Source organism: Cervus elaphus, chromosome 20 (genome assembly GCF_910594005.1).
Source record: "Cervus elaphus chromosome 20, mCerEla1.1, whole genome shotgun sequence".
Taxonomy (NCBI): Eukaryota; Metazoa; Chordata; class Mammalia; order Artiodactyla; family Cervidae; genus Cervus; species Cervus elaphus.
Genome location: NC_057834.1, coordinates 99,461,757 through 99,480,391, shown reverse-complemented (window position 1 = coordinate 99,480,391; position 18,635 = coordinate 99,461,757). Strand labels below are relative to the sequence as shown.

General features: G+C 36.7%; 1 protein-coding gene across 1 annotated transcript in view; it reads right to left on the bottom strand.

The window, feature by feature from the left end:
* The window catches only part of DNAI4 (dynein axonemal intermediate chain 4), a 103,843-nt gene that overhangs the window by 30,654 nt on the left and 54,554 nt on the right, over window positions 1-18,635 (bottom strand). The window contains 1 exon segment of the mRNA XM_043875851.1: window positions 11,318-11,512. Within this exon segment, the coding sequence (XP_043731786.1) occupies window positions 11,318-11,512 (195 nt within the window).

The window sequence follows — 18,635 nt, the reverse complement described above, 5'->3', positions numbered from 1 at the left end:
GTCTGTCTCTCTCTCTTTTTTTTTTTCGTTGCAGAGGACTCAGATGCAACCACATATTTTTTACCTTAGAAGGTATATATATCTTGACATATTCTACCGGACTCTTGGAAATCTCACTAAGGTGGAAGGCCCCTGAAATTTTGTCAGATTTACTTCTCACCCTCCGACATGCAAATGTCTTGCCAGTAAGTTTATTTGTTGTTCACTAAGTCCAGTCAACATGATACCATCAGTGTAATGGACCAGTGCGATGTCTTGCTGAAGGGAAAGCTTGCTGCAGACCAAATTATGACATAAAGCAGAACAGTGAAGGTGTACTGCTGACCTGGCCAGCTGAGAGCAAATAGCTTTGGTTTTCCCAACAGGTACTGAAGGGAAAAAGCAACAGCAGCTACACACTACGTACCACAAGTTGTGTTAGTTGGCTCAGGCAATGAGACTCTAACTGAAACGCTAGCTGCAACTGGAGTCACCACCTGGTTAAGCTTACAATAATCCACCGTTACTCTCTAAGAGTCATGTGTTTTCTGTGTAAGCCAGATAGATGAGTTGAACGATGGGAGTCAACATTCCTGCATATTTCTAGTCCTTGATGGTGGTATTAATCTCTGAGATCCTTCCAGAAAGGTGGCATGCTATGGTTTACTATTTTCATAGGTATAGACAGCTCTAGTGGCTTCCACTTTGCCCTTTCCTCTCAAATTAGCTCTCACTGCTTCCCTCGTGGCTCAAAGGTTAAAGCGTCTGCCTGCAATGCAGGGGACCTGGGTTCGATCCCTAGGTCGGGAAGATCCCCTAGAGAAGGAAATGGCAACCCACTCCACTACTCTGGCCTGGAGAATCCCATGGATGGAGGAGCCTGGTAGGCTACAATCCACAGGGTCGCCAAGAGTCGGACACAACTGAGAGACTTCACTTTCACTTTCCACAAGCCAAGGATCACATGGGGGATTCTGCCAGTTTCTAATTATTTCTATTTCAAGTATACATTCTGGAATAGGGAAAATAACTGCAGGATGTTGGGGGGACACATTGTGAGATGAACCTGAACTAAAATTCTGTTGATCACCTGATTTTAAGTCCTAGTAGACCCCAGTGATGTTTTGGGTCTCCCTGAGTTAGTGTGAACTCAGAGCCAGTGTTCAGTAATCCATGAAATTTCTGATGATTTCCTTATCCACAATGTACAGTCCTTCTAATAAAATGCTATAGATCTTTATGGAGAAACCTGGGATAAGTATTAACAGTACACACTCTTGACAATGTAGCGTGATACGTTCTCAAAGTGACCCGGTCTCCGCTTCATTCAGGACATTCTGGTTCTATAAACTGGCTCAAGTCTAGGAATAGGTTAAGTGGCTGTAACTTTGTTTTTTGGTGTTTCAAATTAGAAACACTTGACCTAGAACTTTACTGCTTATACAGATTAAGTGAGAATTTATAAGATGACGGTCTGTTATGGGATGAATTGTTTCTCTCCAAAATTCATATATTGAAGTCATAATGACTCAGAGGTGAAGAATCCACCTATGATGCAGGAGACACAGGTTCAATCCCTGAGTCAGGAAGATCCCCTGGAGAAGGGAGTGGCTACCCACTCCAGTCACCACCTGGGTAAGCTGGTAGTGACTGGGAAATTCCATGGACAGAGAAGCCTGTAGGGCTTCAGTCCGTAGGGCGGCCAAGAGATTGTGTGACACACAGAGCTAAGAATGTAATGTGTAAGAATGTAACGATATTCTGAGAAAGGACTTTGAAGTGGTGATTACATTAAAATTAGACCATTAGAGAGGGTCCCAATCCATTGATTGATATCCTTATAAGAAGAGGAAATTTAGACACACCAAGAGAGATAAGAGATGAACACACACAGAGAAAAGGCCACGTAAAGGGGCAGCAAGAGGGTGAACATCTGCAAGCCAAAGACAGAAGCCTCAGAGGAAACCAACCCTGCTGGCATCTTGATCTTGGACTTTCTGTCTCTAGAACTATGAGGAAGTAAATGTGTGTTGTCTAAATCTTTAGTCAGATGTATATATTGCAAACATATTCTTCTAGTCTGTTGCTTGCATTTTCCCCCTGTTTTCCCCTGCATTTTCCTACTGTTAGCAGTGTTATTCAAAGAGCAGACATTTTAACTTTTGCAAAAGTCTTATTAATTTTTTTCTTTTATGCCTTGGGATTTTGGGGCTTCCCAGGTGGCTCAGTGGTAAATAATCTGCCTGACAATGCAGGAGATGCAGGTTCGATCCTTGGGTTGGAAAGATCTCCTGGAGAAGGGAATGACAATCCACTCCATTATTCTTGCCTGGCGAATACCATGGACAAAGGAGTCTGGTGGGCTACCGCCCATGGGGTCACAAAGAGTTGGACATGAGTGAACATGCCTGTACTTGGGATTTTTGTATATTAAGTGGATCTTTTCTTATGCTAAAATCACAAATATTTTTTCTTTTATCTTCTCCTAGAACTTTATAGTTTTAAGTTTTACATTTAAATCTATGGTCCATTCTGACTTAATTTATACAATTAACAGGAGGTGAGGTTTGAAGCTCATTTTTCTCCCCATAAGGATATCCAGTTCTTTCAGCACTGTTTTTAAAAAATCAACTTCTCTCTATTGAATTGCCTTGACATGTTTGTTAAAAATCAGTTAACCATATATGTCTATGTTTATTTCTGGACTCACTAGTCTGTTTCAATCATCTATATGTCTAGTTAGTTCAGTTCAGTCGCTCAGTCATGTCCGACTCTTTGCGATCCCATGAATCGCAGCACGCCAGGCCTCCCTGTCCATCACCAACTCCTGGAGCCTACCCAAACTCATGTCCATCAAGTCGGTGATGCCATCCAGCCATCTCATCCTCTGTCGTTCCCTTCTCCTCCTGCCCCCAATCTTTCCCAGCATCAGGGTCTTTTCCAATGAGTCAACTCTTCGCATGAGGTGGCCAAAGTACTAGAGTTTCAACTTCAGCATCAGTCCTTCCAATGAACACCCAGGACTGATCTCCTTTAAGATGGACTGGTTGGATCTCCTTGCAGTCCAAGGGACTCTCAAGAGTCTTCAACACCACAGTTCAAAAGCATCAATTCTTCAGCACTCAGCTTTCTTCACAGTCCAACTCTCACATCCATACATGACCACTGGAAAAACCATAGCCTTGACCAGATGGACCTTTGTTGGCAAAGTAATGTCTCTGCTTTTTAATATGCTATCTAGGTTGGTCATAACTTTCCTTCCAAGGAGTAAGCATCTTTTAATTTCAGGGATGCCTTGATTACTGTATCTTTATAGTCAGTCACCTGTAATATAGTAGGGTTAAGTCCTTCAACTTCATTCTTCTGCTACAAAATTGACTGAGTTATTCCATGTCCTTTGCTTTACCATATAAAACATAGAATAATATTGTTGACTTAATGATCTTTAAAGAAATTTTAAATGGTGGGAAATGTCTCTTACTCTTCTCACATTTTCAAATTCTAGCACTCTCCATTCTTTTCTGTAGATTCTAATTTCTGTTTTTATTTTCTATCAGCCTGAAGAACTTCCTTTAACTTTTTTTGCAATGCTGGTCTGCTGACAATGAATTCTCTCAGCTTTTGTTTGTCTGAACATGTTTTTATTTCACCTTGATTTTTGAAGGATATTTTCTCTAGATATAGAATTTTTAGAACACTACAAATATCATTGCATTGTTTTCTGGCTTCTGGTATAGAAATAAGGGCATTATTAATTTCTCCCCTGTATGGAATGCATTTTTTTCTGGCAACTTTTAAGTTTTGTTTTAACATAGTACTTATAAGATGCCTCAGTGTGCTTTTCATTGTGTTTATCTTGCTTGAGTTTCATTGAGCTTCTTATAATTATTGATTTAAAGTTTTTTCAAATACACAAAATTTCTAGCAATTCTTTCTTCAAATATTTTTCTGTTCTTCCTCTTTATTCTACTACTACAATTCTAATTACATATATATTAAACCACATGACTTTGGGACACAGGTCACTGAAGTTCTATTTTTTTAGACTTGTTTCTGTACTTTAATTTGGAATGTTCTTCTTGCTTGTCTTTTAGTATTCTGTCAAACCCAAGCAGTAAACTTTTTCATTTCAAGTACTAAGTATTGTATTTCATCTCTAGAAGTTCCATTTGGTCCTATATGTAGCTTTCATTACTATCATCATTGTGTTCTTATTTTTTCCTTTAAATCTTTATGCATATTTTTAGAACTTATTCTTTAACAGACTTTATTTTTTAGAGTAGCTTTAGTTTCACAGCAAAACTGAACTCAAAATAAGAGTTCCAATATACTCACACCCAGATTTACACATAGCCTTTTCCAGATCAACATCCTGCACCAGTAGCACAGTGTTACAATAAGTGAACTCCCAGTGACAAATTATTATTACTCAAAATCTATATAGTTCACTTTAGGATTTACTCTTGGTGTTGTACATTCTATGAATTTGGATGAGTGTACAATGAAATGTACCCACCACTAAGTATTACACAGAATAGTTTTATTACTCTAAAAATCTTACTTACTCTGCCTATTCATTTCTCCCAACCTGTAATCCCTGGAAACGTCTGATCTTTTTACTGTCTCCAAACTTTAGCCCTTTCCAGAATGTCATATAGTTGGAGTGACAGCATATGTAGCCTTTTCAGATGGGCTTCCTTCACTTAGTAATATGCATTTAGATTTTGTCCATGTCTGTTCATGGCTTGATAATTCATTTCTTTTTAGTGCTGAATAATATTCTATTGTCCGGATTTGCCACAATTTTTTCATTCATTCACCTTCTGAAGAACACCTTGTTTGCCTCCAAGTTTTGGAAGCTATGAATAAAGCTTCAATAAACATCTGTGTGCAGATTTTTGCATGGAAATAAGTATTCAACTCCTTTGGGTTAATACCAAGGAGTACAATTATGGACCATATGGTTACAACATGCTTAGTTTTGTAAGAAACTGCCAAACTATCTTCCAAAGTAGCTGAACTATTGTGCATTCCCACCAACACTGAATAAGAGTTCTTGTTGCTCCACATCTTAGCCAGCATTTGGTGGTATCAATGTTTTGGATTTTAGCTATTCAATAGTTGTATGGTGGTATTTCATTGATGTTTTAATTTGAAATTCCTTAACAACATATAATGATGAACATCTTCTTAAACTTATCTGCCATTGGTATATCTCTTTGGTGAGGTGTCTATTAGGTCTTTTGTCTGTTTTTAAATTATGTTATTTGCTTCCTTATTGTTGAGTTTTAAGAGTTATTTGTATATTTTGGACAAGTTCTTTATCAGATATGTCTTTTGCATATATTTTTTCTAGTCAGTGACGTGACTTCTCATTCTCTTGACAATGTCTTTCACTGAGCAGATATTTAATTTTAATGAAGTCCAACTTATTAATTATTTCTTTTAATAAATTGTGCCTTTGGTATCAAATCTAAAAAATCATCACCATACCCAAGGTTATCCATATTTTTTTATGTTGTCTTCTAGAAGTCTTATAGTTTTGCATATTTCATTGAAGTTTATGACCCATTTTAAGTTAATTTTTGTGAAGGATTTAAGGTCTGTATTTAGATTATTTATTTTGCCCATAAATATCCTGATGTTCCAGTATCATTTGTTGAAAAGACTATCTTTTTTTTTTTCCATTATATTGCCATTCCTCTTTGGTCAAAGATCAGTTGACTATAATTATGTGGATCTAATTCTGGGCTGTTTATTCTGTTCCATTGATCTATGTGTCTGTTCTTTCATCAATACCACACTATCTTAACAACTGTAACTTAACATTAACTTCTGAGGTTGGATGATGTCAGTCCTCCAACTTTTTTCTTCTTCAATATTGTCTTGGCTATTCTGAGTATGATAGCTTTTTAAAAGTTCTTATCTGTCTTTCACCATCTCAGTCACTTTTTTATCTGTTTCTATTGACTGACTTTTTAGCTTTAGCTTACATTTTCCTGCTTATTTACACAGCTGGTAAATTTTTATTGGGTGCTGTGCATTATAAATGTTACAGCACTGAATGTCTGCATTGTGTTTTCTTCGATACGATACTGTATTGAAGTTTGTTTTGTTGAGCAGTTAACTTACTTTCAGATTAGCTTGATTTTTAAAATTAGTTTTTAAAAATAAAATTTTTTAAATTAGCTAAAGAGTTTATTGGTGGGGATGAGGGTCTAGACTAATCTTCATTCTTGGGTTATTCTAGCTCTACACTTAAGATATGGCCATTCTGGATATTTACTGAATACCCTATTTCTACCCCTCTGGCCAGTCAGAAGTCGAATGTGTCACAGCCCTGAGTGAACTCCAAAGACTTTTTCACTTAGAGCTTCCTGGTAGTTGTTCTTTCCTGGCCTTCTGGAGTTTTAGTCTAATATACACAGCTTATGTTTCAGCCAAAGACTAAATGATAGATTTATGGAGTGCTTTTTTTTTTCTCTACATAACTTCCTAATATCTTATTCCAACTACAGTCACCTCAGCCTCTTTGAACTCTTATCTGGATGTCATCATGTGAGGAAAACTGCAACACTACTATAGTTCGTCAGCCTGTCCTCTCCTATGGTGTCATAATTATTTACATCCTAACTAAAAGCAGAACTACTATTTCTTCTTTTTTAAATGATCAGTGATACATTCCAAATTTCTATGATTGGCTTCCAGTCATTCTGGATTAACAGTATTAAGCTTGTCCTCCTTCCATAAATAAATATAAAACTAGACTAGAAATGTAAGGTAAGTGTTTTCAAGCATTGAACAACAGGCAATTCACATGGGAACCCCATAGGGACCTCACTTTCAGCCTGGAGACAATTTCTTTATCAGAGCACTGGGAAGTTAAGTTTAGCCTAGGCAAAACATAGTCATCTAGTAGAGTTGAGGAGGAAGATAAAAGAGCTCAAAAAGGCAGAGCTTGTTAGAGTGAGTAAAAAACTCAAGGCCAAACTATACATTGCTAGTCACAGACACATTTTAAACATAAAGACATAGATATCATAAAGCAAAAGGAAGGGAAATATATACCATGCAAATAATAAGAGTAAGAAAGTGAGTGTGGCTATATTAACATTACACATATTAGACTTCAAGACCAAGTCTTAGAATAAGTATGGACATTTCCTAATAATAAAAGAGAAAATAATGACAAAAATTAAAAAGTAAACATCAGAAAATAGAACAATTTAAGTATGAATATACCTGATAATAAAGTTTTCAGACATGTAGAGCAAATTAATAATCCTAGAGAAAATAGAGACAAATCCATAATTATAGAGATTTTTAACAATACTCTCTCAGTTGATAAAACAGGTCAGCAAAAACTAATAAAGATAAAATATTTGAAAACACCATCAATCAATTTGACATAATTAACATCCAAAGAATACCACACTAAATAATAGAATACCCAGACTTCTTGAGTGTGGAACATCCACTATATGCAGGGTTGTAAAACAATTGTTAATAAATTTCAAAGGATAGAAACCATATAGAATATGTTTTCTGACCACCACACCAATGTTAAATTAGAATTCAATAAGAAAAGATGACTCAAAAATTGCTTTAAAAAACTTGGAAATTAAACAACACATTTTAAACCAACCTAAAGGTCGAAGGAAAACACACGTGAGAAATTAAAAATTATTTTGAACTGAATACTAATAAAAATATGACATCAAAATTTGTAAGATGGAGGAAATTTATAGTATTAAATCCTATCTTAGATAAAAATAAAGTATAAAATCAATGATCCAACCTTCCCTCTTCAGAAGCTAGAAAAAGAATAGATTAAATATGATGAAGAGCCTAAGAATAAAAATGGAAGTATTTGAAGTTTTGAAAAAAGACCCAAAGAATTTAGAAAACGATTAACCAAGACATTTTCTGAAAGGATTAGTATAATTTTAAAAGCCTCAACTAGAGCTTTAAAACAGAAGGAAAAAGTCACAAATGACCAATATCAAGAATGAAATGGGAGATAGTGTTAGAAATACTACAGATGTCAAAAGAATTTAAAGAGAGAATGTGATAACCAACTTTATGCTAATAATGTCAATCACAGACAAAATGGGTAAATTCCTCACAGATTACCCAAACTGACACAGGTAGGAATAGATTAAATCCATATTTGTCAAAGAAATTAAATTTGCAATTTGAAAACTTCCTATAAAGAAAACTCCATCCCAGATGTTTTCACTGGTTAATTTTATCAAGCATTTAAAGAAGAAATAATACACAATTTTTTTGGAAAACAGAGAATGAGAGAATACTTTCAAAACTTATGTTTATCAGAACACTAATATAAAACCTATGAAGAACTTCACAGAAAAGAAAATTATAGAAAAATATGCTGCATGAATTCAGTCACAAAAAATCCTCAACAGAATATTAGAAAATTGAATTCACCAATATATAAAAAGGATAATGCAACATAACCAGGTGAGGTTTGTTTTAACATTTTAAAATCGATCAATGTAACTGGCCATACTGACAGATTAAAGGAAAATAATCACATAACTGTTTCAATAATTTAGAAAATGTTTTGAACACAATTCAACACTCATTTATGTTTTAAAATGTCTAGAAGCTAGAATGAGAAGGAAATTTCCTCAAATCAATAAAAGGCACCTATAAAAAACTATATTTAACATCATATTTAACAATGAAATAAATACTGAATTCCTTTGCCCTAAGTTCACAAACAAGATAAAGATATTTCCAACCTTGGGGCAGGCAAAGATTTCTTAGAGAAAACATGGGAAGCATTTACTATGAAAGGAAAATTGATAAATAAGACTTCATTGAAATTAAAAGCCTCTGCTCAACAACAGACAAATAAATAAATTAAAGCCTTAGAAAAAACAGTTGTATCTTTCAAAGACTTGTGTTTAGAATATATATATATATATATATATATATATATATATATATATACACACATATATAAGCTCCTACAACTTGGCTTTTTAAAAAAGACAATTCAATTTTTAAAATGGACAAAGAACTTGACTGAATATTACATAAAAGAAGATATACAAACGACGAAAAATTATTTAAAAGATTACCAATATCAGCATTATCAAGAATGTGGAACAACTCATATATTGCTTGTGGGATATTGTAAAATGGTACAAAATCTAGAAAGGTATTTTTTAGTTTCTAAAAAAGTTTTATATACATCTACCCAAGATCCAGTAATTCATTCTGAGGTATTTACCCAAGAGAAATTAAAACACATATCCACAAAAGGAAATTGAAAAAAATGATCATAGCAGCTTTATTCATAATAGCTCAAAGATGTCCAACAATAGGTGAATGAATGTTCAACTTATTATGGTATGTTCATAAAATGGAATAGTACTCAAGAAAAAAAATGAACTACTTATATACATATCAATGTAGATGAATCTCAAAAACATTATGTTAAATAAAAGAAACCAGACACAAACACTACATGAACCCATTTATATGCTATACCAAAACAATTAATCTGTAGTGAGAGAAATGAGCTTAATGCTTGTCTATAAGGATACAAGTTTTAACTGGAAAACAGCAGAAGGGAATTTTTGGGATTGATAAATATATTCTTTATCTTGACTACAGTATTAGTTATGTAGGCTTATATATTTTTAAATGTATGAAATTACACAGTTAAAATATGTGTATTTCATTATGTGTAAATCTTAACTCCTTAAAAATTTTTCTATGATATTTCTACTTCTCAGATATACTTAGAGAAGTGATCTATCACCACTTTTATTTTTAAAAGTGTCAAAATTTACAGGACTCAGTAAATTTCAATCTTATAACTTTTATTATGGGATGGGAATGTGCATATATATATATATATATATATAATACAAATTTTTACATATCAACCTAATATGAGATAAGAAACAGTTTTTCTATAATCTTAGATGTAAGTTAACAAAAAGGCTTACATCTGTTTGTCACACATGAAATTTTGTAACCTGATTGTTTGATGTAGGCATTTAGAAGATTCATTTTGGCTTGAAGAATCAAGAAAGACTTCATAAAGGAATTTGCCCAGTAGGCAAAAATGGGATGAGGACAAGGGTGAATGGCCAAGAATATTTATAACTAAAAGTCTATTAAAGCAAGAAAGTTTAGGTTCTGTTTGGGGATTATCAGGTATATCTAATACAGCTAACTTTTACGGTTTCCAAAGTGCTACAATGAGATAAAGTAGTCTGTGACCAGACTGCAAGTATCTTTGAATTATACACTATGAAGTTTGTAATTTATTCTAGGTAATAGGAAGATACTGAAGGTTTCAAGTAGTTATATGCCATGTTCAAATCTGGGTTTAGGAAAAATCAGCATGCCAGAATGGAAGAGTGGAAAGAGAATTGGAATGGTATCAAAAGACATGGGTTGAATGCCTAAGAGTTGACTCATTGGAAAAGACCCTGATGCTGGGAGGGATTGGGGACAGGAGGAGAAGGGGACGACAGAGGATGAGATGGCTGGATGGCATCACTGACTCGATGGGCATGAGTTTGAGTAAACTCCGGGAGTTGGTGATGGACAAGGAGGCCTGGCCTGCTGCTATTCATGGGGTCGCAAAGAGTCAGACACGACTGAGCGACTGAACTGAATTGAATGCAACTTTAGAACGTTTCTATAACCTTCATTTATTTTATTCATTCAAAAATTGAAAAGTTGGATTAAATAATCTCTCAAATCCTTAAAAACACTGTAGCCATAAGAACAGGAAGAATGCCTGTGTAGTAAAATTAGGGAGAGGTAATAAAAGCTAGAACCTGGAAAGTATCAATGGCAATGGAAAGGGGTGTTTGACCATGAGAGAATAATTCAATACTGGAACAATGGAGAGGAAAGAGCTTATGAGGTTTTGAATCTAAGGGATTATTTCTTTCTTCGGGCTTCCAGGTCTGGACTCTCCTGCTATTCACTGTTAGTGCTGGAAACTATGTAAAAATGTCTTCTGATAAGTGATGCATGTGTATGTGCTAAGTCACTTCAGTCATATCTGACGCCTTGCAACCCCGTGGGCTGCAACCCGCCAGGCTCCTCTGTCCATGGGCTTCTCCAGGAAAGAATACCGGAGTGAGCTGCCATTTCCTTCTCCCTGATAAGTGATAACTCAGTTTAAAGATTGCATTTAGAAATAATAATACCATTTGCTTTTTTTAAATACTTGAACTTGTATAAAAGTGATTATATTTAAATATCTTTTTTAAAGTATAAAATCTTTATTTCAAAACAACACTATTTTTTTTAAAGATGTTTTAGTATATAATGTGTTAAATACCTTTTAAAATAGGAAGCTGACGATAAGCTGCAAGTTTTGGCTGAAATATATTTTCCATTATAACTCGTTCCATAAAAAATAAGTCCTGTTGAAACTTGTCAGATTTAAAGACTGCATCTGAGTTGTCTTCTTCTTCATCACGAACTTTAGCCAGAATTACATTTTCAATATCCATTAGAGAACTACCTTCACTAACTGTAAAATACAAATATGATGCAATGGTAACATAATTCAAATATTATAATATTAGCTGGTTTGCATATTCTAAAGATGTATCAATGACATTTTGCCATCACTATTTGTATTCTTCCAGTATTCACAACTTTAATAGTTACTTATTGAATGTCTTTTAGGAACCAAGTACATGCAAGATATACATATGTTATCTAATTTTGCAATCCAAAAATGTGCTGTTTTCCAGAAAATAAGCAATGATAACTCATCAGGTAATTTGTATCTCCATATATTTTTATTCAAATTGAAATTAAATTATTATCAGTCTTCATTACACCTTCAGATAAAGGTTTAATTTATTGCTTTATATGACTACTACACTACTGTTACTTATTAATGCTAAAACAAATTACCAAAAACTTAGTGGATTAAAATTAAAGTTCTGGATTAAACTTAAAATTAAATTTAAAGTGGATACAAATTTAAAGTTCTGTAGGTTAGAGATCAACCCAGGACTCATTGGCCAAAATCAAAAGGTTATTAGGGTTATGTTCCTTTCTGAAGGCTCTAGAGAATTAACTTCCTTGCCAATTTCTAGAAGCCACCACCAACCCGTCATTCATCTTCAAAAGACAACAACATTGCATCTCTCTGATGGTCCTGCCATTACATCTCTCTCTGACCAGAAATGGAAAAAATACTCCAAAGTACCCATTTGATTGGTTTGGGTCCACTCAGATAATCCAGGATAACCTCCCTCTTTTGGATCCTTAATGTAGTCACATCTGGATAGTCTCTTATCTCATGTTAGGTAATCTATTCATAGATTCCTGAGATTGGGATGTGTATATATTTGAGGAATGATTATTCTACCTATTATTTAGTAAAAACAGAATGAAGGGGAATCCTGCATCCATGAAGATGCACGTTTCCCTACTCCTTTGCTAAATACAACTAAAAATCTTGGGACATTAATTATTTTTTTTTAGAGGAAGCCTTTGAAAGCCTTTGACAGAAGAAGGCAGAGGAAAAAGATTGCTCAGGACCCAGGGAATGACACAGTGGTGAGTTCCCTGGGTTTCTTATTACTGCAGATACTCCAGACAAACCTCCTCTCTTTAGCCAAAACTCAGGAAAAGAACAACCTTGCAAGAAAGAAAACTTTTAGGATATAACCATTTCTCTCCAGAAAAAAAAACAGAGAAAAAATTGTAGCCCCACCCATTCCACAAATACCACTAGCCAAGCGGGAAGTCTAGACTTCCATTCTTGCCAGGTTCTAACAAGGCTTTCCAATCTCCCAGCCTTCCAGTGGGTGTGGTGTCAGAAAAGGCTCAGTTAGGGAGCTAGGACTTTCAATCCTACCCAAAAATGAAAAAAATGACTGTGCTGCCCTTGTGCAATGTCAGTTAAGATCTCTTGGGAACACGGAATGCCACAGCTATCTGGCAGTAACAAGGTTCTTCCCAATAGTCAGAGTTGGACCGGTACAGTCAGAACTTACAGAACTGCCCCAAAGTAATAAAGCCAAGTCCCAATCCTTGGTGTCAGGAAGTGTTAATGAGGTGCTCCTATCCCTCCCAGCCACGTAGATATCAATGAAAGTTAGAGCTCACTATCTAACTTACACAAGGTTAGAGCTCCCCATCTAACATTACAGAACAGTAATGAGATGATCCCCTCCCTCAATGTAATTGAAGGGCAAGTGAAAAATATGTATTTCTACTCCAGTAATGGGTGCTTCCCAAGTGGTGCCAGTGGTAAAGAATCTGCCTGCCAATTAGGAGATGCAAGAGACCCAGGTTCAATCCCTGGATCAGGAAGATTCCCTGGAGTAGGAAATGGCAACCCTTTCCAATATTCTTGCCTGGAAAATTCCGTGGACAGAGGAACCTGGTGGGCTACAGTCCATGGGGTTGCAAAGAGTCAGACATGACTGAGTGAACGTGTGCACGTGCGCACACACACACACACACACACACACAATGGAGCAGTAAACCCCACTTCTCCTTTCACCCGGCGGTAATGGAGCAGTAAATTTCCCTGTCAAAATAGTGTCAAACAAATCCTGCTAAAAATGAAGTTTAAACAAGATCCAGTTCTCAAAACATAATAATCCAAGTTTCTAAATTTCAACTGAACATCACTGATCAAAGAACCAAGAAAATCTCTACTTAAATGAAACAAAAAAACAAACAAAATCAATACAAACCAACACTGAGATGACAGAGATGCTTAAATTATCTGACAACAGATAAAATATATCTGACATAAAAAATATCTGACAAAAAATTCAACAGATGGGCTCAACAGCAAAATGGAAGGGACAGAGAAGAGAATCAGTGAACTTGAAGAGAGAAAAATAGCAATTACCAAATCTGAAAACCAGAAAGAAAATCATCTGCAAATATATATATACGTATATATACATGTTTGTGTATATATATACATGAATAGAGGTCCAGAGGCCTCTAACAAGATATATAATATTCACATCACTGGGGAGAGGAGAAAAGGATGAGACCAAAAAAGTACTTGAAGAAATAATAGCTGAAATTTTCCAAAATTTGGCAAAGAAAAACATACAGAATTAAGAAACAGTGAATTCCAAAGGAGATAAACCTAAAGAAATTCACACCAACATACACCATACTTAAGCTTCTGAAAACTGAAAACAAAACAAAAATATAGAAAGCACCAAGGAAAAAATACTGCCTTATATACAGATGGAAATAAACTAAAAACCTTCTGCATAGCAAGGGAAACCATCAGTAAAATGAAAAGACAACCTACTGAGTGGGAGAAAGTATTTGCAAACCATATATCTGATAAGGGGTTAATACAAAATATATAAAGAACACAACAGCAACAAAACAAAAAAAAATGACAGGAAATAAGCTAAAGAGACATTTTTCCCAAATGTCACATGAGATATTCAACATCACCAATTATCGGGGGAATGCAAGGCATTACGTTAAGTGGTCCTTCTCATCATAGGGGACTGGAATGCAAAAGTAAGAAGTCAAGAGATACCTGGATTCAGGCAAGTTTGGCCTTTCAGTACAAAATGGAGCAGGACAAAGGCTAACAGAGTCTCACCAAGAGAATGCACTGGTCATAGCAAACACCATCTTCCAACAACACAAGAGAAGACTCTACACATGGACATCACCAGATGGTCAATAGTGAAATCAGACTGGTTATACTTTTTGTAGCAGAAGATGGAGAAGCTGACTGTGGCTCAGATCACGAACTCCTTATTGCCAAATTCAGACTTAAATGGAAGAAAGTAGGGAAAACCACTAGGCCATTCAGTAAGTTCAGTTCAGTTCAGTTCAGTCGCTCAGTCGTGTCCGACTCTTTGTGACCCCATGAATCACAGCATGCCAGGCATCGCTGTCCATCACAAACTCCCAGAGTTTACTCAAACTCATGCCCATCAAGTCGGTGATGCCATCCAGCCATCTCATCCTCTGTCATCCCCTTCTCCTCATACCCCCAATCCCTCCAAGCATCAGGGTCTTTTCCAATGAGTCAACTCTTCGATGAGGTGGCCAGAGTATTGGAGTTTCAGCTTCAGCATCAGTCCTTCCAATGAACACCCAGGACTGATCTCCTTCAGGATGGACTGGTTGGATCTCCTTGCAGTCCAAGGGGCTCTCAAGAGTCTTCTCCAACACCACAGTTCAAAAGCATCAATTCTTCGGCGCTCAGCTTTCTTCACAGTCCAACTCTCACATCCATACATGACCACTGGAAAAACCATAGCCTTGACCAGATGGACCTTTGTTGGCAAAGTAATGTCTCTGCTTTTTAATATGCTACCTAGGTTGCTCATAACTTTCCTTCCAATGAGTAAGCGTCTTTTAATTTCATGGCTGCAATCACCATCTGCAGTGATTTTGGAGCCCAAAAAATAGTCTGACACTGTTTCCACTGTCTCCCCATCTATTTCCCATGAGGTGATGGGACCAGATGCCATGATCTTAGTTTTCTGAATGTTGAGCTTTAAGCCAACTTTTTCACTCTCCTCTTTCACTTTCATCAAGAGGCTTTTTAGTTCCTCTTCACTTTCTGCCATAAGGGTGGTGTCATCTGCATATCTGAGGTTGTTGATATTTCTCCTGGCAATCTTGATTCCAGCTTGTGCTTCTTCCAGCCCAGCGTTTCTCATGATGTACTCTGCATATAAGTTAAAGAAGCAGGGTGACAATATACAGCCTTGACGTACTCCTTTTCCTATTTGGAACCAGTCTGTTGTTCCATGTCCAGTTCTCACTGTTGCTTCCTGACCTGCATACAGGTTTCTCAAGAGGCCATTCAGGTATGACCTAAATCAAATCCCTTGCATACAGTGGCAGTGACAAATAGATTCAAGGGATTAGATCTAATAGAGTACCTAAAGAACTATGGACGGAGGTTCATGACATTGTACAGAAGGCAGGGATCAAGACCATCCCCAAGAAAAAGAAATGAAAAAAAGCAAAGTGGTTATCTGAGGAAGCCTTACAAATAGCTGAGAAAAGAAGAGAAGTGACAAGAAAAGGACAAAGGGAAAGATATACCAATTTGAATGCAGAGTTCCAAAGAATAGCAAGGAGAGATAAGAAAGTCTTCCTCAGTGATTAATGCAAAGAAATAGAGGAAAACAATAGAATGGGAAAGACTAGAGATTTCTTCAGGAAAATTAGATACCAAGGGAACATTTCATGCAAAGATGGGCACAATAAAGAACAGAAACAGTATGGACATAACAGAAGCAGAAGATATTAAGAAGAGGTGGCAAGAATACACATAACTATACAAAAAATATCTTAATGACCCACAAAGGTGTGATCAACACCTAGAGCCAGACATCCTGGGATGCAAAGTCAAGTGGGCCTTAGGAAGCATCACTATCAACAAAGCTAGTGGAAGTGATGGAATTCCAGCTGAGCTATTTCAAATCTTAAAAGATGATGATGTGAAAGTATTGCACTCAATATGCCAGCAAATGAGGAAAACTCAGCAGTGGCCACAGACTGGAAAAGGTCAGTTTTCTTTCCAGTTCCAAAGAAGGGCAATGCCAAAGAATGTTCAAATTGCTGCACAATTGCATTCATGTCACACACTGGCAGGTAACGCTCAAAATTCTCCAAGCTAGGCTTCAATAGGATGTGAACAGAGAACTCCCAGATGTTCAAGCTGGATTTAGAAACTGCAGGGGAAACCAGAGATTAAATTCAAACATCTGTTGGATCATAGAAAAAACAAGAGAATTCCAGAAAAACATCTCCTTCTGCTTCATTGACTATGCGAAAGTCTTTGAGTGTGTGGCTCACAACAAAATGTAGAAAATTCTTAGAGATGGGAATACCAGACCACTTTACCTGCATCCCAAGAAATCTGCATGCAGGTCAAGAAGCAACAGCTAGAACTGGACATGGAACAATGGACTGGTTCTAAATTGGGAAAGGAGTTCGTCAAGGATGTGTACTGTCACTCTGCTTATTTAACCTATATGCAGATTACATCATGCAAAATGCCAGGCTGGATAAAACACAAGCGGAATCAAGATTGCCAGGAGAAATAGCAATAAACTCAGATATGTGGATGACACCATTCTTATGGCAGAAAGTGAAGAGGAACTGAAGAGCCTCTTGATGAAGGTGAAAGAGAGGGATAAAGCTGGCTTAAAATTCAACATTCAGAAAACTAAGACCATGGCATCTGGTCCCATCACTTCATAGCAAATAGACAGGGAAACAATGGAAACAGTGACAGACTTTATTTTCCTGGGCTGCAAAATCACTGCAGATGGTGACTGCAGCCATGAAATTAAAAGACACTTGCTCCTTGGAAGAAAAGCCATGACCAACCTAAACAGCAGAGACATTACTTTGCCAACAAAGGTCTGTATAGTCAAAGCTATAGTTTTTTCAGTAGTCAAGTATGGATGTGAGAGTTGGACCATAAAGAAGGCTGAACACAGTGAAGAATTGATGCTTTTGAACTTTGGCATTGGAGAAGACTCTTGAGAGTCCCTTGGATGCAAGATAAAACCAGTCAATCCGAAAAGAAATCAACCCTGAATATTTATTGGAAGGACTGTTGCTGAAACTGAATCTCCAATACTTAGGCCACCTGATGAGAAGAGCCAACGCTTTAGAAATAAGACCCTGATGCTGGGAAACTGTGAAGGCAGGAGAAGGGGATGACAGAGGATGAGATGGTTGGATGGCACCAAGACTCAATGGACATGAATTTAAGCTAGCCCCGGGAGATGGTAAAGGACAGGGAAGCCTGGTGTGCTATAGTCCATGGGGTTGCAAAGAGCTGGACACAACTGAGCAACCGAACAAGAACAATGTTAAGTGAAATAAAACAGAGAGAGAAAGACAAATACTGTATGATTTCACTCAAATGCAGACTCAGTTCAGTCCAGTCACTCAGTCGTGTCCGACTCTTTGCGACCCCATGAATCGCAGCATGCTAGGCCTCCCTGTCCATCACCACCTCCCGAAGTCTACGAAAACCCACATCCATTGAGTTGGTGATGCCATTCAATCTTATCTTCTGTCGTCCCCTTCTCCTCCTACCCTCAAATCTTTCCCAGCATCAGGGTCTTTTCCAATGAGTCAGCTCTTCACAACAGGTAGCCAAAGTATTGGAGTTTCAGCTTCAACATCAGTCCTTCCAATGAACACCCAGGACTGATCTCCTTCAGGATGGACTGGTTGGATCTCCTTGCAGTCCAAGGGACTCTCAACAGTCTTCTCCAACACCACAGTTCAAAAGCATCAATTCTTCGGCACTCAGCTTTCTTCACAGTCCAACTCTCACATCCATACATGACCACTGGAAAAACTATAACCTTGATTAGACAGACCTTTGTTGGCAAAATAATGTCTCTGTTTTTTAATATGCTATCTAGGTTGGTCATAACTTTCCTTCCAAGGAGTAAGTGTCTTTTAATTTCATGGCTGCAGTCACCATCTGCAGTGATTTTGGAGCCCAGAAAAATAAAGTCAGCCATTGTTTCCACTGTTTCCCCATCTATTTGCCATGAAGTGATGGGACCAAATGCCATGATCTTAGTTTTCTGAATGTTGAGCTTTAAGCGAACTTTTTCACTCTCCTCTTTCACTTTCATCAAAAGGGTCTT